The sequence below is a fragment of the Drosophila pseudoobscura genome, chromosome 4, assembly GCF_009870125.1.
Source record: "Drosophila pseudoobscura strain MV-25-SWS-2005 chromosome 4, UCI_Dpse_MV25, whole genome shotgun sequence".
Lineage (NCBI taxonomy): Eukaryota > Metazoa > Arthropoda > Insecta > Diptera > Drosophilidae > Drosophila > Drosophila pseudoobscura.
In genome coordinates this window covers 27803124-27830354 of record NC_046681.1, presented here as the reverse complement: position 1 = coordinate 27830354, position 27231 = coordinate 27803124, and the positions used below count along the sequence as shown (strand labels likewise).

Here is a 27231-nt window from a genome sequence, read left to right as displayed (position 1 = left end):
GTCCACCGCCCCGCCCCCGTCGCCCTCGCAGTTACTTCACACAGTCAGAGTCCTTGAATGGGGGAGAGCTTTCCGACCTGTCGCTTTCCCCATCGTTATAAATGCGGGCGAAAATACTCGTAGAAAAATGTGTGGCAACAGAAAAGTTGCCAGCAGAACTCTCCGACTCTCTGACTGCCAGAATTTGACATTTTTGGAACAGGCAAAGAGGAAAAATGAGTAAACTTTTACTTTCTGAAGAGGGCTAGGATTTAAATCAGTAAAGGATTTAAATGGAATTGAATAATTTGGTTAATGGAAAATCGGTTTGAAAGGATTGAGATATTGAAGGGTGATTTGTATCAAAGTAAAAATTAGAATTTAAGGAATAATGTAGATTGGATGTAGGATAAGGGCATGATGCCTCCTCCTTGGGCAGTAGCTATGTATTCCGGGACTGTCGAATCCCGTATATCTCTCATACATTTATGTATATTCAATTACCTAAAGACATTTAGCATACATGATGATGGTTTTCCAGCAAACTGCACCTGTCTGCATCGCATACCATCCCCTGCCTACGCCTCGTGTGCTGTGTTGTCTGTCTTGTGGGTGCCAAAACAATTTGGGCGGAGAGGCGGAGAAATTGCCCAAGTTATTTGCATATGCATTTTGAGCAGCAGGCTCCCATCGTACAGGCCCGGGCCCGGGCCTCCGGGTTACACGTTTAATGTTGCCGTCAGTTTTCGGGAAAGTTGTGATTTTTTGTACCCCGCTACTCGTGGGGTAGCCAGGCATATCTGGCACTCTCAAGGCCTGGACGGGGTATTTGATAGTCTTTCTCTCTCTCTCTCCCTCTCTCTCTTATTGTTTTTGTCACTGTGTACTGTTGTTGTTGACATGCTAATAATGCTGCATATTGGCATAAGAACTGAGATGCTGAGAACTTCGAGTCGTCACTGTTTTAGCACCTACTGGACTCCCTCCGAAAGTCAAACAACGACAACAGCAAATTAGCAGAAATGCAACAGCAGAGCCCCACCGCCCGCCACAGTGGCAGCCACAGAAGTGGTGGCAGGCATATCGACGGCACAGCAGCGGCCGGGCAGATGTTATTGCTTCTGGGATACACAGTTTCGTTTATGCTTATGTTAGACAAACATACAACATAAGGAACAACAAAACGCAAGAACAACAACAGCAGCAGCAAAGCAAGAGAAACAAGAAATGAAGCCGGGCTTTGAGCAGACGAAGCGGTAGATACCCTAAAAAGATGGTACCCAAGGGAGAAATATATATAAAGAGGAGTATATATGTATATGTATATAGATGTATGTGCAGCCCAAGAACTATTATACCCTCTGTAAAGGGTAGAATGCGATAAGACAAGAACAGCAAGCGAGAGCGAAAGAGAGACCGTGAGCAGCAGCATCTCCAACAGATTTCTTAACAGCAAAAACAACAACAGAAATGCATTTCCTGTTGTTATTGTTGTTTCTCCCGCAAGCTGCCAATCCCCCCTCCCCGTTAGTGGGTGCATTATGAGTTCTGCACTCTCTCTCTGCCTCTCCCTCTCTTCTGGCATGTATATTTGCTTAGGTGCACTGCTTGCATGCTTTCAACGCCAGCAGCACTTTTTGCTGCTGCTCAGCCGCTGCTCTGCCGTTGCTGTTTATTTACTCAAGACTTCTTTAACATTTCCCCCTCCCGCGTTCGCTTTTGCTCTTTGCTTACACGAAATGCATGCATAAATTGCCCCGAACACCGCACCCACCCTCACACACGCAGGTACGACTCGCACGCACACGACACACAAATGAAGAGAGCACATGCCAAATGAGCGTAATTAAGTGCAGAAGAGAGAGAGAGACGAGCAGGGTCTGCTTGTGTGACACTCGCACTGGCGGGAGAGTGGGAATTATACAGCCATATACAGAGACTAGCTTAGGCTTCAATCATATGCATCAATCAAGCGGTGGCTTTACTGAACTGAAAAGGGGGTGCGAATTATTAGCCTTAGTTCCTAGTGTCATACGTGCAAAACCAGCCTGAGCCTGCTTCCTCATCCGCCGCTCAGGGCTCTACTGTTTTTTGCTGTTCTTCTCCATTCCCGATGCTGCCTGTCAAAGTTTCTCTCCAGAAATTCCCCTTTTGTTTTTGCATTTTTACATATTACTTAATATGGAAAAAACCTCAACTTTTCCATCTGCATCTCGCTCTCTCTCTCTCTCTCCAGCTCGTTGTTGCAGTGCGTGTGGAAAATTCTTGCAGCAAAGTTTACATATTTCATTTTACCTGATTTGTTTTTTCCCTTTGGGGTTTGACTGCATTTCCCTGCCTTCCCGCCTGCCGCCCTCCCGCCTGCTGGCTTATCGAAGTTCCCTCTCCCCCTTCCCCTTTCCGTTCTCGCTCTTTCATTCTCTTGGCTTTTCCGTGTGGTTTTCCGTTTGCTTTATGTGGAAATGTTTACTCTCCGTCCGACAGATTTTTGCTTAATTAAATATTTTGTTAGTTGGCAAAGAAAAATTCTTTCAGGTGGTTTCCACAAAATAAAGAGAGATGGAAATCTCTATTTTTTGTGCTGCTGATGAAGACGGATGCGATGGGAGATCTTCGTTTAGTGCATCGGGTAGCCCTTTTTAATAAGCAGTGCGTCGCCATGACTGTGGAACTATTCAAGTATTTCGTCATTTAAATTAGCACACACAAGAGAGTGACCATGGCAACGGACCATCCAGAACAAAGGGGAAGCCGGCACAATGGCTTCTCTTTGGACATGGCCAAAATCAGACAATCAGACAATGGCTCAATGGCGCCTCTCTCTCTCCCTCTCTCTCTCCCTTGCTATTCCGCACACAACAAAAGACTGCTTGCTTTGGTGGCAATTGCAGCAACAGCAACAACAACATCAAAAGCACAGCAGCAGCAGCAACAACAATTGACAAATGTCCGACTATTCCTGTTGTTGTCTTTCTCTGTTTTTTGTTCCAGTATCTGTTTCACTCTTTGGCTAAAACACAATTGACAAATTTCATCATTTTTGCTGCAAATGGAAGGGAGCTGGCATGAGTCAGAAATCACCGAAATCACTGAATGGTGATCACAATGTCACGATGGTATGCAATTTGCATAAAGGTCACTCTTTTGGGGGTGCTCATGTTACAGTTACTTCAAAGATGTTTGCTAGATACAAAGATACACTTTCCAACAGTTGTGTTCTCCCTTCAAAACCCACCTTATCTATCCTTATATTAGTTACTCTCCAAATCCCATCGATTGCAGCACTCCAGTGATTTATACAGTGACTTTTCTCAGCTCCATCTCTGCCTGGTCTTTCCTCTCGGCCAGCTCTCATCCTCTGAGAGCTCTCATTACTATCCGCTTTCAATAAATCTGGAAAACTTAATTTCCGGCTGAATGATGTTACTAACCTGGCTCCATCACACCACAACCGAGAGACTCCCCCCCCACACCGCACCACACTCTCTGGTGTCCACTCTTCTCTGTGTCTCTCTCTCGCACACACATTTTTCACCTTTAAGCGCTTTTCGTAATTACATTTCAGCTGTTCCCCGACTATTCTGTTCTGTTCTGTTCGGTTCCATTTGTTCTCTTCGTGCTTTCTCTTTGGGTCCTTCTGGTGCTTCTGCTGCTGCTTTTAATAAAGTTTATCTAGCGTTGTCCTTTGTCTCTCATCCTTATCGACAGACACAAATTTATGTTTGGTCTTTAGTTAGGTCTCGCTTCTCCACTGCCCAAGCTCTGCTCTGCCCTGCTCTGGGCGCACAAATATTTTCATGAAGTTAATTGAATTTGAGAGGAGCCTCGAGTGAAATTCTCTTCTGTTTAACATAATTTCAGCTTGGATTTTCCCTAGCTTCGGGGGGGTCCTCCCATTAATGGGCCCTTAATTGCCGCCGCATTAAGTGACAAAACTTGTTTGGCCGTCGAAAGATGAATCTCTTTTTTTTTCGGTAAATCCCCAGAGATCCTTAGATCCTTAGATCACACATGTGCCGGCTACCATCCGCTCTTGAGCATGAAATATTAGAACACTCTAGGATCCGGGGGTGCTCTCGTTCCCGCTCTCAAGTGGCTGTCTCGAGTGTAGGGTTACTGCAAGACAAGATTTCCCTTTTTACCGTTTCCCTTGTGCCCTTACAACAATGAAATAACACGTTTTCTTTATTCCAGGTGAAAATCCACGCATCATCGAGCATCCCATGGACACGACGGTGCCAAAAAATGATCCATTTACGTTTAATTGCAAAGCCGAAGGCAATCCAACACCAACCATACAATGGTACAAGGATGGACGCGAACTGAAGACGGATGCGGGCTCCCATCGCATGATGCTGCCCGCGGGTGGCTTATTCTTTCTCAAGGTACGCATCGGAGTCGACTCCTTCTCCTCTATCATTACAGGGCCTTACAGCTGTCGTTGCAAGAGGCCACAGCCGAGGCAAAGGAGGGGGTTAAGGAGTTGCAATTCCTTTATTGGGTTCCTGGGAACCCATGCCAATCATTGAGGCCTCCCTGCCTGCCTCTCTCCTGCCTCATGTGAAACGCAACATTTGTGCATAAACAGTTCTCTTTCTGTTTTTTTTTTTTTTTGTGGGTTTCGTGCGGCGTTTTATCTTCAGTCCGATATTATTTTACGGGCTTCCGTCTGGTTGCATTCTCCTCCAGTCGATACGGAAAACAGCCTGATGAACAAACAAAAGATTGTTGTTTTTTGTTGCTGCTTTGGGGGTTAGACGACAGCCCCCTGCCCCCCGCCCCAATATCATTTCGTGCGTGCACATTTCGCAATTTCTGCTAACGAGACTCCTTCTCAGGAGCCCAACCCCCCCCCCAAAAAAGGCCAGAAAGGGTGTGCAGACATTGCAATATCCTCGGACTCTGTTTATATTAAATTCCTACTCGTCGTAACCCCTCGCCCTCCCCCCTCCCACTCCCCATGAAATTTTCATTAAATGCAGTAAATTTTTTGTGCTATATGTTTTTCCACAAATTATTAATGGACGAGTGAATCATTCGAGGGAATTTCATTCAAATTTAAAGTCAAATATTCATAAATTAGGGCAGTGTCGGGCATGCCACACCCACGAATTACAGTTCATCCCAAGTCCAGGCAATTTATTTGTATTTTCTACTGGGGCCTGTCCCCCGAAAGTCAACCCCATCCGGAGTACTTCTTTGTTGCCAATTAAAATTGAAGTGGCCCAGTGATTAAGGCCCCCAAACCCCCGTAGGGCCCTCGGCTGGAGTATGTGCCTCCTCTTCAATGTTTGGATGTATTTTTTAATTAAATTAAATTGCGTATACGCAGACTGGACAACAGGAAGAGCTCTGTTTTGGGTTGAGTCCGAGGCACGTTTCACTTTTATTTGATTTCGGATGAGCAATTTTGAGACTTTTTGATCTGACACGTGGCCCGGCCCGGTCCGGCCCTAAGCCCTGGCCTAAAAACTACTTAAATCTTTTAACTCGTGTATCTAATAATCTCTCGTTTCTACCCCAAAAAAGGTCATCCACTCACGCAGGGAGAGCGATGCGGGCACATATTGGTGCCAGGCCAAGAACGAGTTCGGTGTGGCACGCTCCAGGAATGCAACATTGCAAGTGGCATGTAAGTATTATCAATCGAAAAGACTCTATTAAAAGTAAGGAATGGCAAAGGGAAACAATTATTTCAGGGATGTCTTTTAAAACTTAAAATTTGATTAAATTTCAAAGATTATTTGGAATATGTGAAACCTTTCGCAACACACTCTTTGGTAGATAGATTTCCCACCAAAACCTGGAGTTTCATTCAAATCCTTCGTGGGTTACCCGTTTCAATCCCACTTAGAGTAGGTTATCCACACGAAAATCACCCCAAAAATGGCTACATTTCAAGAAGTCTTGTCCAGTCTGATGAATGGCATGTCGACTTCCTCCAAAACGACACTGATGGATCGCCTAAACGAAGCAAAAATTTCAGAGCTAATTGGAGGGTTGCATTTCACGAAACGTACCGCCAACGTACCGGGCAGCTGCATTCACAGCTATTGGCTTTCTAATTAATAAAATGAAATGAAGTTAAATAAAATAAAGCAAAATCGCAGAGCTGCTTCCGTAGTCCGTAATCGATAGCCAACTCATGAGAGAGGGTGCCCAGGGGGGAGGGGGGCGGGGCTCTGCGTCAGTTTTGAGTGGCGGAAAAGGAGTAGTCGGTATTAATTAATTGGGCAAAAGCATAATGGGGATTTCGATTGAATTTCAGTGATGCTTAAAGCCATAAAACTTGACCACTTTTGATGGGGGATGCACCTCCTTGGGTCGTCAAAGTCAGAATCTCTCTGGCATTGAGTGTTTTTATGTTTTTTTTCATGGGGTCACGGTACGCTCTTGCCGTTGCCTTTGCCTTTGGCGTTCAGTGGAGCGCATTATGCGTTTATTGAAGTGCATTTTGCATTTCACATTTCGCCTTTTACATTTTGTACATTTTGTACATCGCATTTTCCCTCAATAAAAGCGAACCGAACCCGTACCAAAGAGAGACCCGGTGGAAAATGCGGAATAAATAAAAGTACGCATTGCAAATGCCAAAGCTTATTAATATTTCTGTTGGCTGTTGCGAGAGCTGTGTGTCCGCTCAAAGCCTTAAACCTGGGCATCATTACCAAGCTTTTATTGGCATATTGAGCGGTGGATGGATGGCTTATAAAATATGTAGGAGCGGACCGGGTCCAGCACCAGCTCTCGCTCTCTCTTGCTGCCATTCCACCTGACAGTTATTAATATTGAATCAATCAAAGCCCTTACTTTAGGGCAACTCCCTCCCTCCTCCTATCTCCCACACTGACATTTCTCCTCTGCCACTCTCTGTTCCATAGTTCTTCGCGATGAATTCCGTTTGGAGCCGCAAAATACTCGAGTGGCCCAGGGCGAAGTGGCCCTGATGGAATGCGGTGCCCCGCGTGGCTCTCCGGAGCCGCAAATCTCGTGGCGCAAGAACGGACAGACCCTCAATCTGAGTGCCGGCAACAAGCGTATTCGCATTGTCGATGGAGGCAATCTGGCGATTCAGGATTCCCGCCAATCGGACGATGGTCGCTACCAGTGCGTCGTGAAGAACGTCGTGGGCACCAGGGAGTCGGCCACGGCTTTTCTCAAGGTTCATGGTAAGTATTTCGCCTCGAGAAACTTTCCACAGATACAGATACAGATACAGATACATATCAATCTTTGCTTCTCTCGTCTTGCAGTGCGGCCCTTCCTCATTCGTGGACCGCAGAACCAAACGGCCGTCGTGGGCAGTTCCGTGGTGTTTCAGTGTCGCATTGGCGGCGATCCCCTGCCGGATGTCCTTTGGCGGCGCACCGCCTCCGGCGGCAATATGCCTCTGCGTAAGTTTTCCTCTCTCTCGGGGTTCAATTAACCGGAAATGCTCGGCCAGCCATGCTACTTTCTGCCCGTTTCTGGGCCAGTTATTCACACATACAGGAGCCGCAATTTCAAATGAAATTAAAGCTTTTTGTTTACCCCAACCGCTCGAGTGGAGTCGGCAGAGTTGCCCACAGAAATAGAAATAGAAATAGAAATAGAAACAGAGAGCAGAAAGCAGAACAAAAAGTTAGTTTATGCGGTTGCTTTGGCCTGTGGCTTTTCGTGTTGGCCAATTGGCAGTGTATAAGGGAAATGCACTGAGAGAAAGGCATACCCTTTACTATACGATACATAAAAGAGGATCTACGAGTCCCTGAAGCCTTCAATTTCCTGCCATTACAAAGGTTTGCCCTGAACACGTGCCCCGCCATTTCTCTCAGTGTAGAAAACACCTACAGCACCGCCACAGTCCAGTTCTAGGTTGTTGTTGTTGCTAGTTTCGGTTTTTGGGTTTGGGGGTTGTGCGGTTCCCCCCACGCCTCTGCCAGCCACCCCCCCTGGGCACTGGGCAAACACAACTGTAACTTTTAATTCCGTTAATTGCCAATCTCTGTTGGCAGCAATCAACAATTTTGCTTGCACAACACTCGACTGTTGCAATGTTGTCCTTCAGACAGACAGACAGGCGACTCCTCGACACTCATTCAGTCAACCTCTCTCTAAAAGGAGTGCAACTAACCCCTGCAGGGGGGGTGAAAAGAAAGCCCAGGCCATCAACAGCAGCTAGTTTACGCTTCTTTAAAGACCTCAAAGAAAAATAGCATAAAACCTGCCACAGAAGGCAGAGCAGGGCCTGGTGGCCTCGGTTGTTGTCCTAAACTTTTGTTAAGCAAACAATTGGCACAGTGGCCGGGAAGAGACCTGATGGGGGGGCCATCCCACATTTAAAACCTATTTCGCAGTCAACCAACCAAAAAGAAAGCACAGAGAGAGCCCGGTCTTTGTTTATTGTAAGAAAAACCACAAAAGGTGCTCAGAATCAGAGAACGCCTCCTTTGAGAGCACACATCCCTGCCTCAGAGGCAGAGCCTGGGCGCCTGGGCGCCTGAGAGCTGTCTATGTCTGTGTCTATGTCTTGGCTTACTTTGCTGCGGTTATTTGGCTGCTGGCTTGGCTGTGTTCCTGGCCATTTTTACGCTACTTGAACTACTAACGAAGTAGAAAGAGGGGACCAGCAAAAGTTTCAGTTTGTTTTTCCTTCCGGGGGTGGCGGGGGGTGCCACACATGAGTTCTTCTTCGACTAACCCACACTCTCCGACTGTCTGTTCAGGTCGTGTGCACGTACTTGAGGACCGGAGTCTGAAGCTGGACGACGTCACGCTGGAGGACATGGGCGAGTACAGTTGCGAGGCGGACAATGCGGTCGGCTCAATTACGGCCACGGGCATCCTCACCGTTCACGGTAAGTTAATTGCCTGAAAGCTACGGACTGACTCAAGAGCTAACCGGACACACTCCCACCCACTCTTTTCCCCGTTACATTCGACAGCCCCGCCCAAGTTTGTGATACGCCCCAAGAATCAACTGGTGGAGATCGGCGATGAAGTGCTGTTCGAGTGCCAGGCCACAGGCCATCCCCGGCCGACGCTCTACTGGTCGGTGGAGGGCAACAGCTCGCTCCTGCTGCCCGGCTACAAGGACGGTCGTCTGGAGGTGACCCTCACCCCCGAGGGTCGTTCGGTGCTGGCCATCACCCGGTTTGCCCGCGAGGATTCCGGCAAGGTTGTGGTCTGCAATGCCCTCAATGCCGTGGGCAGCGTCAGCAGCCGGACGGTGGTCTCGGTGGACACCCAGTTCGAGCTGCCGCCGCCCATCATCGAGCAGGGTCCCGTCAACCAGACGCTGCCCGTGAAATCGATTGTGGTGCTGCCCTGCCGCACCCTGGGCACGCCCGTGCCGCAGATCTCGTGGTATCTGGACGGCATACCCATCGACGTGCAGGAGCACGAGCGAAGGAACCTCACGGAGGCCGGCGCCCTGACCATCTCCGATCTGCAGCGCCACGAGGACGAGGGCCTGTACACCTGTGTGGCCAGCAACCGGAACGGCAAGTCCTCGTGGAGCGGCTACCTGCGGCTGGACACCCCCACCAATCCCAACATCAAGTTCTACCGGGCCCCAGAGCTCTCCACGTACCCGGGCCCGCCTGGCAAGCCCCAGCTGGTGGAGAAGGGCGAGGACTCGGTGACCCTCAGCTGGACGAGGAGCAACAAGGTGGGCGGCTCCAGCCTCGTCGGCTATGTGATTGAAATGTTCGGCAAGAACGAGACCGACGGCTGGGTGGCGGTGGCCACCCGGGTCCAGAACACCACGTACACCCAGTCGGGCCTCGTGCCGGGCGTCAATTACTTTTTCCTGATTCGCACAGAGAACTCGCATGGCCTCTCGCTGCCCAGTCCCATGTCCGAGCCGATTGCTGTGGGAACGGTAAGTTGTTTGTTTCTATCCAAGTAGAGCCGCGGCCCTTGCCGCTCGTCTAATCCTTGCCTTCTTTCGTCTTTAGCGGTACTTCAACAGCGGCCTGGACTTGAGCGAGGCTCGGGCCAGTCTCCTGTCCGGCGATGTGGTGGAACTGAGCAACGCCAGTGTGGTGGACTCCACCAGCATGAAGCTCACTTGGCATGTAAGTAATCCCCCCCCACCCCCACCCTACCACTGCCTAATGCCCCACCTCATCGTCACCTCATTCTCCATGCAGATCATCAATGGCAAATACGTCGAGGGCTTCTATGTCTATGCGCGTCAGTTGCCAAATCCAATAGTCAACAATCCGGCTCCGGTATCCACCAACAGCAATCCGCTGCTGGGCCCAACCTCTGCCTCCGCCACGGCCTCGGCATCCGCATCGGCATCGGCATTGATTTCGACAAAGCCAAATATTGCCGCTGCCGGGAAACGTGATGGCGAGACCCACAATCCACAGCAGCAGCAGCAGCAGCCATCGAGTGCGGCTCTGAGCACCAAATATCGGATGCTGACGATACTCAACGGCGGCGGCGCCTCCTCCTGCACCCTCACGGGGCTCGTCCAGTATACGCTGTATGAATTTTTCATTGTGCCCTTCTACAAGTCCGTGGAGGGGAAGCCGTCGAACTCGCGGATTGCACGCACCCTGGAAGATGGTGAGTGTAAAGCCCCTACCCCCTACCCCTACCCCTAGCTGATGCCGATTTGCATGTGTGTACAGTGTACAGTGCGTTTCAGTGGCAGTAAGCTAGCAAACTATCTTTAGGCCCCCAAAGAATGATGGCTATCTTTTTGATTGGCTTTGGCTGTCAGTCAGGCTGGCTTTCCTGCATTGAAACGCACTGTAGCAACAGACTTTCTCCCGCTCTAATGAAGCATGTGCCTCAAATCCATCGAAATCCAACAAACCATATAAATACCTTTACAACGAAAACTACCCCTCGCAATGCTGGTGGAAGTAACCCCCAAGCCCAAGGCCTACCTTCAAAGGTTCCTCCCTCGTGTGACAAATGCAGAAGGCGGTGACGGGGCACGGGGCACCTTTTTGCATTGGCAACAATAACCTAATTCAATGAAAGGCATTGGCAGAAAGAACCTTATCCTTGGGCCATCGGCATCAGCTGCTGCCTCCCTGCCGCCCTGCGGGTCGGGGGTCGCATAATCGCCTATAATTTTTTTTGCCGAGGGTTACACCAAAAATGGGCGGAGAGCAGATTTTTGTTATGGTTTTTTGTGTGTGTATCGGGGGATATGGCAAATAATGGAAAGTATGTCAATCATCGACAAAAAGAAAAGCCGAATCATGCGTAAGTAAATGTCGGAGAAAGGCTTTCGAATGTCGAATCCAAGGCTGGGCGCACGTGTGCCCAAGGGCGGGGAGAAAGGGTTTGATTTGGAGCTAAAACAATTCACGAGGCCAGGGGCAGGACTCACATGGAATGCGGTTTGTGTGCGGAATACTTGATCCCGCCGATTTACATGTGTCGTAGAGCCTTTCTCTTCGGTGGCTTATCGGCCGAACATGACTCCGCCAAGAGTTTATCCCTGAGCAGCCGAGTATCCCGTGTATATCATTGACAGCCCCCAGACAATCCTCGACCGAAGGAGAACTCAACGAACAGAGAAAGAAAAGAAAAGCGAAAGAGATGGAAACTTTCCAGACAGCTTTATCGCTTCATTCCATCACCAGAGAAGCAGCTGAGATATAAAACTTCTCCGGGGAGAGAGGGAGAGCCATTCTCTTGGCCAAAATGTATATAAAAATAATTAAGAAACAAAAAACAGCAGAGGAAGCCGCCACAGAGAGGCAAACAGCAAGTGCTCGGCTCTCACAGTGCTGCAAGTAAGTCAACAGACGCAGAACCGCAATATAAAATGCACAAACGTTGCACGCACCCCCGAAAACTCGTTGCGCCGCACTTGACTCCACTTCATTTCCAGTACCAGTGCCAGTCCCTTCTGCCCCCCCGTTCTGCCCCCCCAAACTGTCATCAAATCAAAACTCATTTCGTATGCATCACATTTTCACTTGAGCATCGCATCGTCTGACTTTTGCTGACAACAGGGGGGTGCGGGACAGAGGGGGGCAGCACACAGTGCCTCAAAGAAATTGCCAACGCAATTGTGTAAAGATAAACAACAATTATTGCTGCTATATGAGGCACGGTACCCTCTGCCCCCCCCGCACAGTGGGCCACAAAAATGTGCAGTGCTGGCAATGCAATGCAAATTTGATGCGCGTTTGCTTAAGGGAGCCCAGCGGTCCGGGAACGAGACAGGAAACATTTTTACCCACGTCGGAAGTCGGCAAATAAAGGTGTGCTCCACTGGGGAAATGTTAGACGGCAGCCAAAGGAGGGGAGGGGTTCGGTGACTGGGGAATGCTCTGCAGGAAAGTTGAGAGTAAAAGTCCAACCATAGAACCCCTTCGATAGAGTGTGGCTTAACCCTTTAGCTGCCAGAAAGATGGAACCCTAGTGCCTCATTCCAGACAGTTTTCCAAGGCACAACTCTACGTATTCCAGTCTATCAAACCTCCATTCTACTCTATCAAGGGACCTCCTCGAATAGACAGTCCAACATTTCTCGTAAATAAGGGTGTCCTGTCCGACATGAATATCCCTCAAAAGGGAGTGGTTTCCTTTCTCGGGGTCGTGTCGTATCCCCGAGTGATATTTGCACTATCGAATTAACCCCCCCAAAATGACATTTTCGCAAATTAACCCCCAACCGCAGAGTGAGTCACCGACTTTTGGCAGTGACTGTTGAGGCGAAACATTTAGATAAGCGAAAAGTGTGATCACAACTGCAATTGGAGATTTTTCAATTGCTTTTTTCCGTCTCAGAACATTTGAGATTCATCTGCGAGTGCGCCCCCGCCCCCGGGGGGTCATTTGTGCCGCACAATGGCAGCTACGTGTTAAGCAGCGTTGCATCATCAGTATCATCAAAACGAGTAGAACAACGAGAGTGTGGAGAAAGCACCGAAAGAAAGCAGAAAGAACAAAAAACACCCGCATAGACAAAAGGCACGACAAGCACTTTAGCATGTCGCAATGTCCCCAGGGACGGGGGACAACAACAAAGACGGCAAAAAAAAAACCAAAGAACCTCTCTACAGTTCACACTTTTCCACCCCCCCCCCCCCCCCCCCACCGCCCCCGCTCCCTGGCCAGCTTCCAGGGTATCCTATCCGTATCCTACCTATTTAGGGATTTCATTCCTTTCCGGCACCCACCTTTTGTTTTGTCTCGTTGCAAATTTTGCACGTGTGTGTTTATTTAAAGAAAATTGCTTCACTCAGCCGCCGCAGAGACGCATACAAGGGGGAGGAGAAGGGAATGGGGGAAGCACTTGTAAAAAGCGACAGCAGGAAATAAATAAACAAATGAAGATGAGTTCTCTGAAGAGACAGAGAGAGTTACAACCGAGAAAAAGGATTCTCTTGCACAGACACTCGATGTGAAGGATGTGCCTGAGCAGCCCACAACCCGGAACTAGTTCCTGCTGCTCGAGTGAGGAGCCCACAACCCGGAACTAGTTCCTGCTGCTCCAGTGAGGAGCCCCCCAACTAAATGCCAATTAATTCCCAAACAAAATCTCATTAGGACGCCACGTCACGTAGCCATCAAAAAGCCATTTATGTAACCGGTTTCCACCATCTCCATGCCCTTTCCCTCTTTCCAGTACCCAACGAGGCGCCATTCGGCATGGAGGCCCTGCTGCTCAACGCCTCGGCGGTGTTCCTCAAGTGGAAGGCACCCGAACTGAAGGCACAGCATGGTAAGCACTACGGCCCTTACCGATACGACCGATAACCGATAAATAATCGCTTGGACTGCTCTTCGATTTCCAGGCATTCTCTTGAACTATCACGTTGTGGTGCGAGGCATCGACACGGCCCACAATTTCTCGAGGATTCTCACGAATGTCACCATCGATGCGGCCTCGCCCACGCTCGTTTTGGCCAATCTCACCGAGGGCGTCATGTACACGGTGGGCGTGGCAGCGGGCAATAATGCCGGCGTGGGTCCCTACTGTGTGCCGGCCACCTTGCGTCTGGATCCCATCACCAAGCGTCTCGATCCGTTCATCAATCAGCGGTAAGTCCCACGTTTCGGGCGGTGGGGGGGGAGGGGTGCGAACCTTTCAACTATTTTGGGGCTGAAAATCTATTTTTAGCGCTCGTTTTATCCCCCACAAATAATTTCTATTTCTAATTTTGGCTCTCCTGCAGCTACCCCATCAATCAGGATCATGTTAACGATGTGCTGACACAGCCCTGGTTCATAATACTCCTGGGCGCCATCCTGGCGATACTCATGCTGTCCTTTGGGGCCATGGTCTTTGTGAAGCGCAAGCACATGATGATGAAGCAGTCGGCCCTGAATACCATGCGTGGTGAGTATTTCCTGGACACTGCACAGGCACATCCTGGAGCCTGTGGAGCTTTGCATCCGCTAGTTTTCGTTTCCTTCCTAGCCAGACAGGCACACACACATTTGCCTGTATATAAATAACGCTAATTTTTCCATTGTTGGGGCCTCTGCTGTGTAAAAATAGGTGCGAATAAATATTTTAGCAGGGCCGAGCCACAGACACGGAGTATCTGTATCTCCGCATAGAATGCTCGTAATAGAAATTAACATTTTGCACGTGACGGCAACTTCCTCTGGCCTCTGGACACTCCCCAAAGCCCCCCACCCCACCCCACCCCCTCTCTAATGGCTGCCATTGCAATTATGCATTTAGTTTTGTGTGCATTATTAACCAACAAGTTGTGTGTGTGGGCAGATGGCCTAAATGGAACAGGGAACAGAGTTAGAACAGGGAACGGGGTTCAGTGAGGCGGCTCTTGTGGTCTAATTGAAATTAGCAACATTACGAGGTGATAGGGAGGGGAGGGAGGGAGCAGGGAATGCAGCCTGTTGACTAGGGAATTTTCGGTTTTAGCCGGTTAGCCCCTAAATGGTTGTCGGGGGTGGAATTTTAGAGCAAAGGTAAGGGAACTTTGAAAAAGGGCAAGCAAAAAGGTGTTCCATGAAAACTAGTCTGTAAAGAGTTTGAGGCACCTCCAGGGTACCCGAATATTTCAATAAATTCCTCTTAAATCCTGCTTTAATTTTGCCAAAACTCTGACAATGATTCAAACCATTTGGCGGCTGTCGCTGGCTGTGTGGCAATCCAGCACTCAACAATAGTGTAGAACAAGTCAAAATCCAAATGGGGAAACACGGAAAAAAGGCGTTGCATATTCATGGGGCGCCATTTACCATAAACTAAGCAGCATTCGGGAGCTTCGGGGAGTACCAGGGAGCACCAGGGAGCTTCGGGGGGAAGTGCGACAGCTGAATGAATGCTCACCTGCAGTAAAAACTCTGCAAAAAAGGACACAAATTTGAGGGGACAGGACAGCAGACAGCTCTGAACAGTGGGTCGGGGGGAGCCGGGGAGTTCGGGGAGGTGGCAGGCCATAAAACACTCGCTTGATGCGCAGTTATAACCCGGGGACAGTTTAATTGGTTGCATTTTTTATACGAATATGCAACACAATTTTGTCTCTCCCCCCCCCTTGTTGTCGTTGTTCTGGTTGTGTTTTGTGAGCTTGCAACGCAAGTGGAAAATTGACAATAATTTATTTGATTTTTTCCATGCGAGAAATGGCATTGCCCCCCGCCCCAACCTCCCCCCAACGGGGGATAATATTATTTTAATGCGCTCAATTTATAGCAGAGGAATTAAATCCACTGGGACGGGGGAGGGGGAGGGGTCAGAGAGTGTTCCAGGGATGGATTTCGAAACCCTCTCGAAGATCACCCTCCAAAAAAGGGGCATTCCGGCAGACACTTGTCTATGGCTTGTCCTCGTTTTGTATGTTTTTGTTTAATTTGCGGACTGCAATTTATCCTGCCCCACAATTTGTTGCACAACATTTAATTGCTCTTACTGACTGTCTCCCATCTCCCATCTCCAACCCTCTTCCACCTGCAGGCAATCACACGAACGACGTGCTCAAAATGCCGAGTCTATCGACACGGAATGGCAACGGCTACTGGCTGGATGCCTCCACGGGCGGCATGGTGTGGCGCCCCTCGCCCAGCGGCGACTCGCTCGAGATGCACAAGGATCACATCGCCGACTATGCCCCTGTCTGTGGCGCTGTGAGTCCCGGCGCTGGCGCTGGCGGCGGCGGCGGTGGTGCCGGTTCGGGAGGCCCTGGCTCTGGCGGTGGGGCTGGCGGCATCAGCGGCGTCGATGACATTCATGGAGGACATGGCAGTGAACGCAATCAGCAGCGGTAAGTTTTTCCAACGAACAAAAACCAATCCAGCAAATTGGGGTTACCCCCAAGGCAAAAGAGTTGCCACGAACTGGGGATACGCTATGGAGGGTAGAGCCTCTTCTGAAGCCCTCAACAAACTCCGCCTTCAGTCGGTAATACCCCTCTTAAAGGCTGTGGAGTACTCCTATCCCTAGAACCAGAGCCTCTTCTGCAGCCCCAAGGCCTCGACAAACTCCGCCTTAAAGGCTCTGGAGTACTCCTATCCCTAGAACCAGAGCCTCTTCTGCAGCCCCAAGGCCTCGACAAACTCCGCCTTCAGTCGGTAATACCCCTCTTAAAGGCTCTGGAGTAGTCCTATCCCTAGAACCAGAGCCTCTTCTGCAGCCCCAAGGCCTCGACAAACTCCGCCTTAAAGGCTCTGGAGTACTCCTATCCCTAGAACCAGAGCCTCTTCTGCAGCCCCAAGGCCTCAACAAACTCAGCCTTCAGTCGGTAATACCCCTCTTAAAGGCCAAGGGTATGCCAGCAACAACAACCTGCCAGCTCAAAGCGACGACAATAAAAATTCACCAAACTGTGAAATTGCATTTTTCTGCCGCGGCGACTACCGAAAAAAAACACGAAGAAAGACGAAAGTATTCCCCCAAAAAACAGAAGGGGGCTTCTCCCCCAAGCAGACACACGTATAGTTTTTGTAGAGACTTTTTCGGCTGTCCCTTTTGGCCGTTGGCCACTGGCCGGTGGGAAAATCAAGTTAGGAATAGAAATGTTGGCCAGGACCAGGCTATTTATGTTGATTTTTCCGAATGGGCCAATGCCCAGTGGAGTTCCTAGTTCCAAGTCCTCCTGGCGACAATGTAATCATCAGAGAGGCCTTTAAGGACTGCACTTTGAGGCGACCTTTAAGGTTCGTCGAGGGCTGGCATAAAATATGTTTTGCATAATTTAGCCACGCATTTGTAATTAGTTTTGTGGTTCGGCCTGAAGGGTGGCCTGAAGTTCGGCATGAAATCAAAGTTCGAATCCAGTTAGCAGCCGAGGGGAGAGCAGAGGGGGGACCCCGCGGCAATCTAATTTATTTGTCTGGCCGCTGGCAAATGCAGCAAAATATTGTTTCGGGCCTGAAATTGTAGCAATGTTTCTGGCATCGAACCGTAATTGTTATTTATTTGCGGCTAATTTTGTGTTGGCCGCAAATTATACGTAAAATAAAAGGGGGGCCAGGAGGAGGGCTTTAAATATAAAAAAAAAAACAGGAAAACTGGTGCAGAAATTGTAGAAAAAAATCACTTAAATTTGGTAAACTCACCATCAAAAAGCATTTATATTTTGAGCTGGAATCACTTCGTAATCACTATATCATGGCAGACCTTGAAAAAAACCTATAATAAAAAAATACAAAGAAATATTTAAAATTTAAATACAGCATTTTCCGAGACCAGCAGCTGCTGTCCAACAAAAATGGCAATTAAATGCCAATCAAGCATCAAAAGCTAAAGAGTCAGTTTTTCCAAAAAAAAAAAAAACAATAAAACCCATAAAATAAAATGCATTTTATTTATTTAAATAAAGAACGTAAAGGAATACCCGCATGGGGGTCTGCTCAAATATTAAATGGAAATGTTTTTCCCAGCGACTACTGTAAATAAATGCCAGAATCCAGAGTCCAGAGTCGAGAATCCAGATAATTATAATTATTTTTGCACACTTAATTAGTCATTAAAAACGCAAATTGAAAATGAGTCGCCTTTCCACTCTCTGTCTGGTTGCAATTTAATACAAATATTAATAATAATTGCAACAAAATAATAACCATAACAATAAAAGTAATCAGGATAATAATGAGTGTCATATGCGTGAAGGGGGGTGAGAGAGCTCTAGAGAGAGTGGAAAAGGAGTGGAGAGTCTACTTGGAATAGATTGAATATCCCAATATTCCAGCCAAGATTGGAGGGGATAGGCGTGGGCTTTAAATATAAAAAAGGAGGAAATAATGGTGGTTTACTTAGTGTTTTAATTGATGGAAAAAATGTTGTAGAAAATCTAGGAAAAATCATATAAATTTAGGAAATTTCCTTCCGAGCTTATGAGGCTCAGAACCCCATACAGTCCTCCCAGCTGGCATGGGCCAGTCGAGGTCTCGGAGGAGTCTAGGACGAGCAGTCCTAAAGATACAAGTGATATCCGTTTTTCATCTGCAGTCTGTTCCCAAATAGATTTATCAAATATAATTCGCTTAACAAGTTGAAATGTTTTGCCCCGTTTCCGAGTGAGCATTTGACAAGCTCATTACTATTCCATGGCCGGGCACTGGGCATCCCTGGCTGCGACTGCCCCACTCATTAAGGGCATTAAAAGCGGTCTATGTGGAGGGCTCTCCGCCTGGCCATGGCAACCGGTAACTCCATCAATGCGCCGTATATTTTTACAAGCTTTTCAGAGTTTTAAAATCAGTTTTTTTTTTTTTTTTTTTTGGGTCTGTCTGCCCTGCCGCCAGGTTAATCCGCTTTCAGTATTTAAATACGAAAATAATGCTAAAAAAAGGGGCAGGTTGGGTGGGAATTCCTGCTCTCAACATTTGCACCTTGGCGCTGTTTAAGCTGGTCATTTATTTAATGGATATGCAAGGATTGCTTTGGTCTAGGAAACATCCAGTGAAAACTATATTTTCTCACCTGATCTTGACCATATAGTCGTACGTATGAAATGCGAAATAAATTCACATTTTTCCACATGGAAGAGCACCCGCAGAGTCGGAAGCAACGCCGGACCGGAGTCCACCGGACTGGACCGAAAAATGCAAATTTCCGACGCGCCACGCCATAAATTCCGTAGACCAAAATCCCAACCAGCGACCGACAAATTTATAACCAAAAGATGGGGGCAGGCCGAGGGAATTTTCCGGGCTGTGGTTGTGGGTTTGGGGGGGGTGGGGGGTGTGTTGTACTCGCTATAAACAAGCCAAGTAATAACTGGGTTCTTTTTTTCATTTGTTTTTATCTGTTCATTTGCAGGTACGTGGGCGAGTACTCGAATATACCCACCGACTATGCGGAAGTGTCCAGTTTTGGAAAAGCGCCCAGCGAGTACGGACGTCACGGCAATGCCTCCCCGGCGCCCTATGCCACATCCTCGATACTGAACCCGAACCAACAGCAGCAGCAGCAGCAGCACCACCAACAGCAGGCCCGTTATCAACAGCGACCAGTGGGGCCTGGCTACGGCCTCCAACGTCCCATGCATCCCCACTACCAACAGCAGCATCCCCAGCATCCACAGCAGCAGCAGCAACAGATTCCCCTTCCACCGGGCAACCACTATCAGCAAATGTCGACCACCAGCGAGATCTATCCGAGCAATACGGGCCCCGCCCGCTCCGTGTACTCGGAGCAGTTCTACTACCCCAAGGACAAGCACATGCACATGCACATCACCGAGAACAAGCTGAGCAACTGCCACACCTACGAGGCGGCCCCGGGACCCAAGCAGCCCTCCGCACCCGCCGGCAACGGCAACGCGTCGCAGTTCGCCAGCGTGCGGCGCCAGCAGCTGCCACCGGGCTGCAGCATCGGACGGGACAGTGCCCGCTTCAAGGTAATCAACACGAGCACAGGTCAGGGGGGTCCGCCGATGGATCAGGGCAAGACCCAGCAACAGCAGCAGCAGAACCTACTCGATCTGGACGGCTCCTCCTTCTGCTATAATGGGCTGGCCGACTCCGGCTGCGGCGGCTCCCCCTCGCCCATGGCCATGCTGATGTCGCACGAGGACGAGCAGGCGCTGTACCACACGGCCGACGGCGACCTGGACGACATGGAGCGGCTGTACGTGAAGGTCGACGAGCAGCAGCCCCCGTTGCAGCAGCAGCAGCTTCTGCCGCTGGTGCCGCAGCATCCCAGCGAGCTGCTGCAGCCCTCGCCACACCATCACCAGTCGTGGCGCGGCCAGAGCACTCGCGGCAGCCGCAAGGTCCCCCAGGAGGCCATCAACGTGAAGGAGGCCACCGAACTGATCTACGCCCCCGGCAGTGTGGCCAGCGAGAGGAGTCTGCTGAGCAACACGGGCAGCGGCAGCAGCGGCCAGCCCCCGTGCCACAATGTCTGACCCCTGCAGAGCGGGTCCATGGGGCAGCTAGGCAAGATTCAGGCGGAAGTCCAGATCCAGATCCAGTCGCAGTCCCCCTCCCACACCCAGTCCCAGGAGCAGTTGTACGCCAGAGAAGTGCGAGAGCTGCTGGCCTGGTGCGAACGCTTCAACAATGGCGGTGTGGAGAATTTTGAGTAGGGGAATATGGAGAGCCGAAGAATGGTTGCACCTTCGCATTTGTCAGAATTTTTGAACGTGATCAAGACTGAGACTGAAGGAGTGCGAGGATTGCGTGAGAATTACTTTTAATTTCTAGTATTACAAGGTTTCGTTTCTCTATATATATGTCGAATGCCCAACCCCTGGACCTGGGGGCAAGCATGGGCTCTATGCTAGTGATAGACGTATTACCCTACTTTACCCTCTCTCTCTCTCTCTCTCTGTCTCTGTCTCTAATCGTATGTATCTTTCTCCAGCTAAGTATCTTCTAAGGTATCTTCTGTAGGTTAAGATCAAGATCATTGTACATGTTGAAGAAAAAGTATGATTAGTTCCTCCAAGTATGCAGATGTTGATAACCCACACACTGCTTTAGCTATAGAATACGACTATATATAGGACAGATATCGATAAATGAATGTTTAGCCACCTATGTGTAAATATTGTAATGCACTAGCCGTATATCAAGTAAAATATTCGAAACCAATTATGCAAATGTGAACATAACAAATATTAAGCCTACATATATGCGTATAAATATAAATTATTGTAACCCTGGCAGGGGGGCAAATCGATTGGCGGGGGGCTAGTTCTTACCGAAGTTTAACTTTTGTAAAGCATCTTTGATCTGCCAATGCTTTTGCCCTCCCCCACCCCAAATCTTCTCTAAGCATCATACATATAGCACATACATATAGGATATGGTTAGATACCTTGTGCATATAGGAATTTACATTGTAATCCCCATTTAATCAGTTGTTGTGCACATATATATAATCAAACGCCACGATAGATACACCACCACCAAGGCATATAGACAGAAAACTCCTTCAATCTCGAGCCAAGAAAAGATACAATTTCTGTGGTTCTCACTTATGAACTGCGCTCCCAGGCAGGCAGCAATACATTTATATATAGATCAAGTATATCCCCCCCCGACACCGCATAGAAGTACTCTCCAATCGGGCCCTTTGTGGAGGAAGGTAGCATTTACCCTACGAGTTTGTTGTTTAAAGCGCATTTCTGTGTGTCTATGTGTAACTGTAATTATTGATATTGAATACGTATCTACAATGTAGCAATTAAAATGCAAAAATAAAACAAAACGCCATAATTATGAATATAAAAACAAGCAAATCCCAGCGAAAGCTAGTGTTTTTCCTCGCATTTTGTTTGGTTTTTAGTCAACAATCAACAATCGGAGTAAATACGGAAATGAGCAAAGGTTTTTGGAGGATGGGCAGTGTATTAATTGAATTACTGCACTCTACGGAATTACATGAAACTATTGTGTACTTTGATGGATAACTATTTTGAGGGGAAAGCAATGGAAAAATAGGAATCCCAAAGGCTAGCTGATTTTTGCATGGAATGAATAGTCTATGAAAAGTTGTTCCTAAATGAATATTCTTTCAAAGTGATGAAAACTAAAGAAATTGGGTGTTAAAAGTGAATCAGGGATATGCATTTGAGCAAACAACATTCGAAACTAACAAAAAACAATATGGAAAAAGCATTCTAGCAAAGAATTGGGGAAATATGCCTGTCTGGGGTTGTTGGATTGCTTACCAAAAGTTCAGGGGCACTTTTCCAATTGCAGGAACCTATGGAAGGCGCAGATTGGCCCACAAATGACGCAGAAAACAAGATATATATGGAGCAAATATCCTTGGTCCTTAATAGGGACTTCCGATTACAGGAACAATAACTACAACTAATTTTGTTTTTACATCCAAATCCAAAACTTCAAATTTTTCCATAGAATAAATGAAATAAAATCATTGAAATTCGAAAAAGAAAAGCAACCATAGGGATTTCCTTTCTGACTTTCATTGTTTTCGACTGTCACATTTCATTTCAATTCAATTCTCAATCGCAGCACTAGTGAAAAGGAAAAATAATGTTAAAAGCAATCGAAGGAGCAAAGGGATCAAAGGGATCGAAGGTAGCAGATAGCCTCTCGTGCTTCACTGTGGGATCCACTGTGCGCTGCAAGACCTGCTCCGACGAGGAAGTATTGGGCAAGGTAAGTTGCTGCAGGGGGTATTTCACAAGGGGTATTCTAATTAACTTATCAATCGGCCTTTGAGGTGTTGGCCTTCGATGCCGGCACCAAATTGCTAATCCTGGAAGCTCCCATTAAGAAGCGTGGTGCCAGTGGCCGGATGCTTTGTGAGAGGAGCATCGTGAACTTGAACTTTTGTATTGATTTGGAGGTCGTCGAGGAGGTCGCGATGCCGAAAAATATGCCAGAACCGGACGCCCTCGATCTGCAGAAGGTGTGTGGAACATTCGTAGTCCTTTCTAAAACTCTTAATCTAAGCACCCGTATCCTCTTGCAGCTGCAGAAGCGTTTTGACAACGCCGTAAAGCTGAGGCTCAAGTTCCTCAAGAGCTACCATCCGAAAGTCTCGCCCATAGGCACGGCAATTTATTGCCAATTTGCCAATTATTTGGGCGAAGATCAGGTGTCCTGGCTGGAGGAGGATACGAAAATCTCCATCTTTGTGAAGCAGCAGGTGATTATTGACCCACCCTATGGTGTGGCCAATATCAATAGTGTTACCGAGGCGACCAAGCTTCTGAAATATGTCCAGAAGATTGTGCAGGGGTTCAATTCTCAAAATTAAGTAAAACACACCACAAGAGAGTGCGACTCAACAACAACAACAACAAATATTTGAAAAAACTTTGAAATATCTACACTCTACACCCCACATAGACTTTGCGTTAAGAAAACACATCTTAAATATACTTTTAATTGCTGATGACGAAGATATACCAAAACAAGCATACACTGCAAGACATTTATAAAATACTACAACTATTAGGCAACGCCCATACACATACATACATATATTATATTGTAATACTTCTTACTGTATGGTTTCTATATGCATAAATGCTCAAATTACACAAAGACCTGGCTCTATCGACTCGACTATTGATGCTGATCAAGAATATATATACTTTATGGGTTCGGAAAGGCTTCCTTCTGGGAGTTACACGCATCCACGTTCCCCAAGAATCGAATATACCCCTATTATCACTTTGAGGAGGAGCTCAAGGGATGGATCGGGTCTCGATTGTCAAAGACAGTGTATTTGGATCGTCGTTTCTGCGCCTTTGTATTTTTTTAGGATTATTGAACCCCGAGGAGCTGAGAGCCTCCAGAAACCCGCGGTCTGAGACTACGGCTGGCCTAAGAGACTGGCCTTCCTCCACGTCGCCACAAAAGACCCCATCAAAGAACAGCTTTTTGCGCCCACAAGCGAACATCTGTGTAGGTATTGTGTGGTCTTTGCTTCAGCCCTCAGTTGTGTGCATCGCCCAAAAGTATGCTATACAATTATCATCGGAAACGTAAGCCCGAAAGCGGGCAACGTAAATGGCCCCAACAAAAGCCCCAAAGTATCCGCTGCACCTGTGTTCCTGTGTGCCGCTAATTGAAAAGTCACAACTTGCCACCTGTGACTGTGCCACCGCAGGCACCCCGTGCCACGTGCCACGAGCCCATAGCCAGACCTGAATGCCCGTCTGGCAACCCTTTTTGCCGCGACTAATTTTCCACTGGCGACGCGCTTTTAATTAGCTGCAAACTCCGAAACCCAAATTATGCATGACTCTCTCTCTCTATGCAACACGGGCTGTGCGGTGCCTCTGGGAGTGTGTGTGCCGCAGATTGTGTTGCCGCTGCAGCGACCGCGCCCATTTTAACTACAAAATAATTACGTGCTAGGCAATTAATGGCCCCAAGGGGTTAGAGTTACAAAAATACTCGTGCGTTTTTTTCTCGCCCACGTGCGCCATGCGGCAACATCCGGCGGCCATTTGTTGCAAATCGACAGCCATTTCCGGTGCATAAAGTGCTCTCACAAGGCAAGCCAGGCCAGGGCCAGAGCGGAACAGCATTTGTGAGCTGCGGTTTTTTTAATGCGAACAAGAAATCATAATGCTTAATGATAATTTAATCAGCAAGGAGGAGAGACAGGGAGAGAAAGAGTTCAAGGAGAAGGCCATACGATTCGGTCCACAAAATATTTTGTAGATTTCTTAGTGGATGGTAGAATTGAGGGGTTATAGGGCACTGAATTGGACTTAATCCTTGAGCCAGCTACACCTCAATGCCTTCCCTCGCCGATAGATATATGTATCGTTCCAGGGATCTCCGGGACGAGGGCCAGGGTACGCTTCTTGGTGAGCACCGGGTGGTAGCTTGTGGCCAAGGAGATCCCTGATTGTCCAGCACTGCCTGTAGTATGTCGCCGGCGTGTCCTCGTCACGACTGCCCAAACGCAGTCCTTGTCAATGCCACCCAAATGGGGGACACGTTGTGGGGCAAATGGCTCCGCTGATACTGGCTGACGGACAGCATCTGGGCCATGAACTCGATGCTCATGATCTGGAAGTGCTTGCTAGCCCCGTTTCTTCACCTTCAAGAAGAGCGAGAAGGCGTCGAGTGAGTGGCCCCTCCTGGCCGGCAATGACCAGAACAGTGCCTCCCTTATTGTCATATATAGAAGGTTTTCCAAGGTGCCACATGGCCCTAAATTCGTTCAAATTCCTATTAAAGATGTGCTGTGAAAGTGCTCGGACACTGGCATTTTCCACCAAAAGATGCGTGATTTCTAGCAAGTCAAAGGCAAAGCAACGTAGATGTGAGATACATGACTCGAAGACTGAACTGATTTGCGATGATTTCATTCAAAATATAGCCTATACCTTGCTGGCATTCAATAACTTTAATATTTGTTAACAAGTCATTGTTTATCTTTTGTAAACTCCCAAAAGCCAACAAAAATCAGCCAGTCAGGCAGGCAGGGGCCCTCCCCTCCCCCCGCCCCCCATATGGGTAATCCAAAGAGCAAAAGCTGGTTTTCGGGAAGGGGGGAGGGGGGGGAGGGAGGGGGATGTAGCAGATGCGTTTGGCTTCAACTTGTCACCCAACGTTTAACGATAAATTTGCTGACAGCGACAACGGATAATTAGTTTCACTAACGAGAAAACTTCCACTGGCTCGTTCGAAGCCCCCACCCCCAACCCAACCCATCCCCCAGCCCCCCACCCCCCACCCCCCACCACACACACACACGACCACGAAGACATGTCTGGGAGCGTGAGAGCCCTAATGCAACATGTTAACCCAAGTAGCAAGGAGCCAAAAGCAACAGTAACAACACCATCAAGGACTCAACTCTGGGCTCCGGGCTCTGGGGCTCTGGGGCTCCGGGGCTCAACTCATGATGATACGAGCTATACGTACGGGAAACAGGATGAACAATCCGGCGGAACGATTCCCATGCTTCAGTGCATCGTTCTCCTTGAGCTAATAAAATGATTATGTGTTATTTTTATGCTGTCAGACGAAGGATGACGATGGCGATGGCGATGCCTGGGAGACGGGTAGGAGCTGGTTGAATGGGTCCTTTACAAGACAGACGGCAGCTCTCTACCAACAGCAATTGCCCTTGATTGTTTACATATTAATCGCAACTTTTAATGGGCAGTGAAACCATTTTTGTAGCAGAGGCGCTTACATAATGGAAGTGGCCAAAATGTTGGTCCAGGGAATATGCTAATTGAATTGTTATGGCTCGAAATTGTTACTCTCGCTAATGGGATAAGCTCTAAATTGATGCCTGAAGAGTTATAGATTGTCTGCCAGTTATTTGGAAATATTCTACTGAAGGTTACTGAGGACTGGAGGTTTCGGTGCTCTTTCTGTGTAGAGTCGAATCAAACCTCTTTATGACATCTGCTCCGCAGTTTCTGCCGGTACTTCGGAACAACTCAGCAGTCTTTACAAGACCTTACATCAATCTGGTTTGATATCAAAACCATGACAACTTGTAGACTTGATCCGGTTCACCTTTTTAGCATGGTTTAAGGGTACGAATCCTTGAGAGATGTTCTAAAGAGCATTGTTATGAAAACCATACAAAGATATTCCTTTTTTGCACAACCAGAAAATATTTTATTGGCCTTGTTAGAAGATAATGAGTCTCAAATAAAGGAACTGTCTATTCGAAAGATACTGGAGGCGCGAGTGGAGGCAAAAGTGATGATATTTCACGATTTTCATCTTCCAAAACTTAAAGTTCCTCCTTCAGAGTATTATAATTGAATAGATTGGTCGACAGAAGAGATAACAGACCCTCGAATGGCAATGGTCTTAAGTCCAGAGACAGCGAAATTGAGAACTGAATTTCAACAGGTACTAATTTCCTTCAATTTGATGAGAATCCCTGTGTGAGAGTGCACTAGAGTGCACTTTTTGGATGTTTTACTTCTCCAAACACGACTTTTGATCGAGCTTCGATCTACCAAAGACTGTACAATACAAATATTTTATAGTCTTTGGATCTACATACTTTTCATGTGGCCGTATTTTCGGTATTTTCCTAGAGTGGCCGTACATTTATGGATTATTAATCTAAGCTAGGGATGCCGTATTGGCTGATATATGTTGAAATGGGGCTGCCGTACTGACTGATAGGGGTTATCCTACCACACTTGCCACAGCCACAGACTGCGGAAAGATATCTCAAGCCTATGACAGAGCCTTAAGTGCCTTTCTAAAGGCCCTCTGGTCCTAGGGAGACACAAAATCTCAATTTTGTTCAACCAAAAGAATATATAGAAAATATTCCGTTCATTAAATTACGAAAAGGAAAATTTTTCCAAGTTCAGGGGTCTTTCTTTTCAATAATTTCTTCAATCACACGCCTCACAGATTTGCTATATTCTAGAATTCCATTACGAG

General features: G+C 47.8%; 2 protein-coding genes and 1 long non-coding RNA gene across 3 annotated transcripts in view; 2 read left to right on the top strand and 1 right to left on the bottom strand.

The window, feature by feature from the left end:
- The window catches only part of LOC26534193 (uncharacterized), an 85622-nt gene extending 68057 nt beyond the window's left edge, over positions 1 to 17565 (bottom strand). Inside the window, exon 1 of the long non-coding RNA XR_004469103.1 lies at positions 17473 to 17565. This is a non-coding gene — a long non-coding RNA (uncharacterized lncRNA). The remainder of the gene's footprint in view (positions 1 to 17472) is intronic.
- The window catches only part of robo2 (roundabout 2), a 45444-nt gene extending 24947 nt beyond the window's left edge, over positions 1 to 20497 (top strand). The window contains exons 2-14 of the mRNA XM_033379708.1: positions 4174 to 4364; positions 5509 to 5611; positions 6861 to 7148; positions 7233 to 7373; positions 8685 to 8816; positions 8904 to 9841; positions 9918 to 10037; positions 10113 to 10536; positions 13568 to 13663; positions 13737 to 13983; positions 14118 to 14281; positions 15872 to 16178; positions 19178 to 20497. Of these exons, the coding sequence (XP_033235599.1) occupies positions 4174 to 4364; positions 5509 to 5611; positions 6861 to 7148; positions 7233 to 7373; positions 8685 to 8816; positions 8904 to 9841; positions 9918 to 10037; positions 10113 to 10536; positions 13568 to 13663; positions 13737 to 13983; positions 14118 to 14281; positions 15872 to 16178; positions 19178 to 20267 (4241 nt within the window). The 3' untranslated portion in view covers positions 20268 to 20497. The remainder of the gene's footprint in view (positions 1 to 4173; positions 4365 to 5508; positions 5612 to 6860; positions 7149 to 7232; positions 7374 to 8684; positions 8817 to 8903; positions 9842 to 9917; positions 10038 to 10112; positions 10537 to 13567; positions 13664 to 13736; positions 13984 to 14117; positions 14282 to 15871; positions 16179 to 19177) is intronic.
- A 1790-nt stretch (positions 20498 to 22287) lies between these two features.
- Positions 22288 to 23247, top strand: Hez (Hezron). Its single transcript, XM_002132862.3, has 3 exons — positions 22288 to 22494; positions 22559 to 22747; positions 22811 to 23247. The coding sequence occupies exons 1-3, from the start codon at positions 22369 to 22371 to the stop codon at positions 23096 to 23098; spliced, it is 603 nt and encodes a 200-aa protein (XP_002132898.2). The 5' UTR covers positions 22288 to 22368; the 3' UTR covers positions 23099 to 23247.
- The last annotated feature ends 3984 nt before the right edge of the window (positions 23248 to 27231 follow it).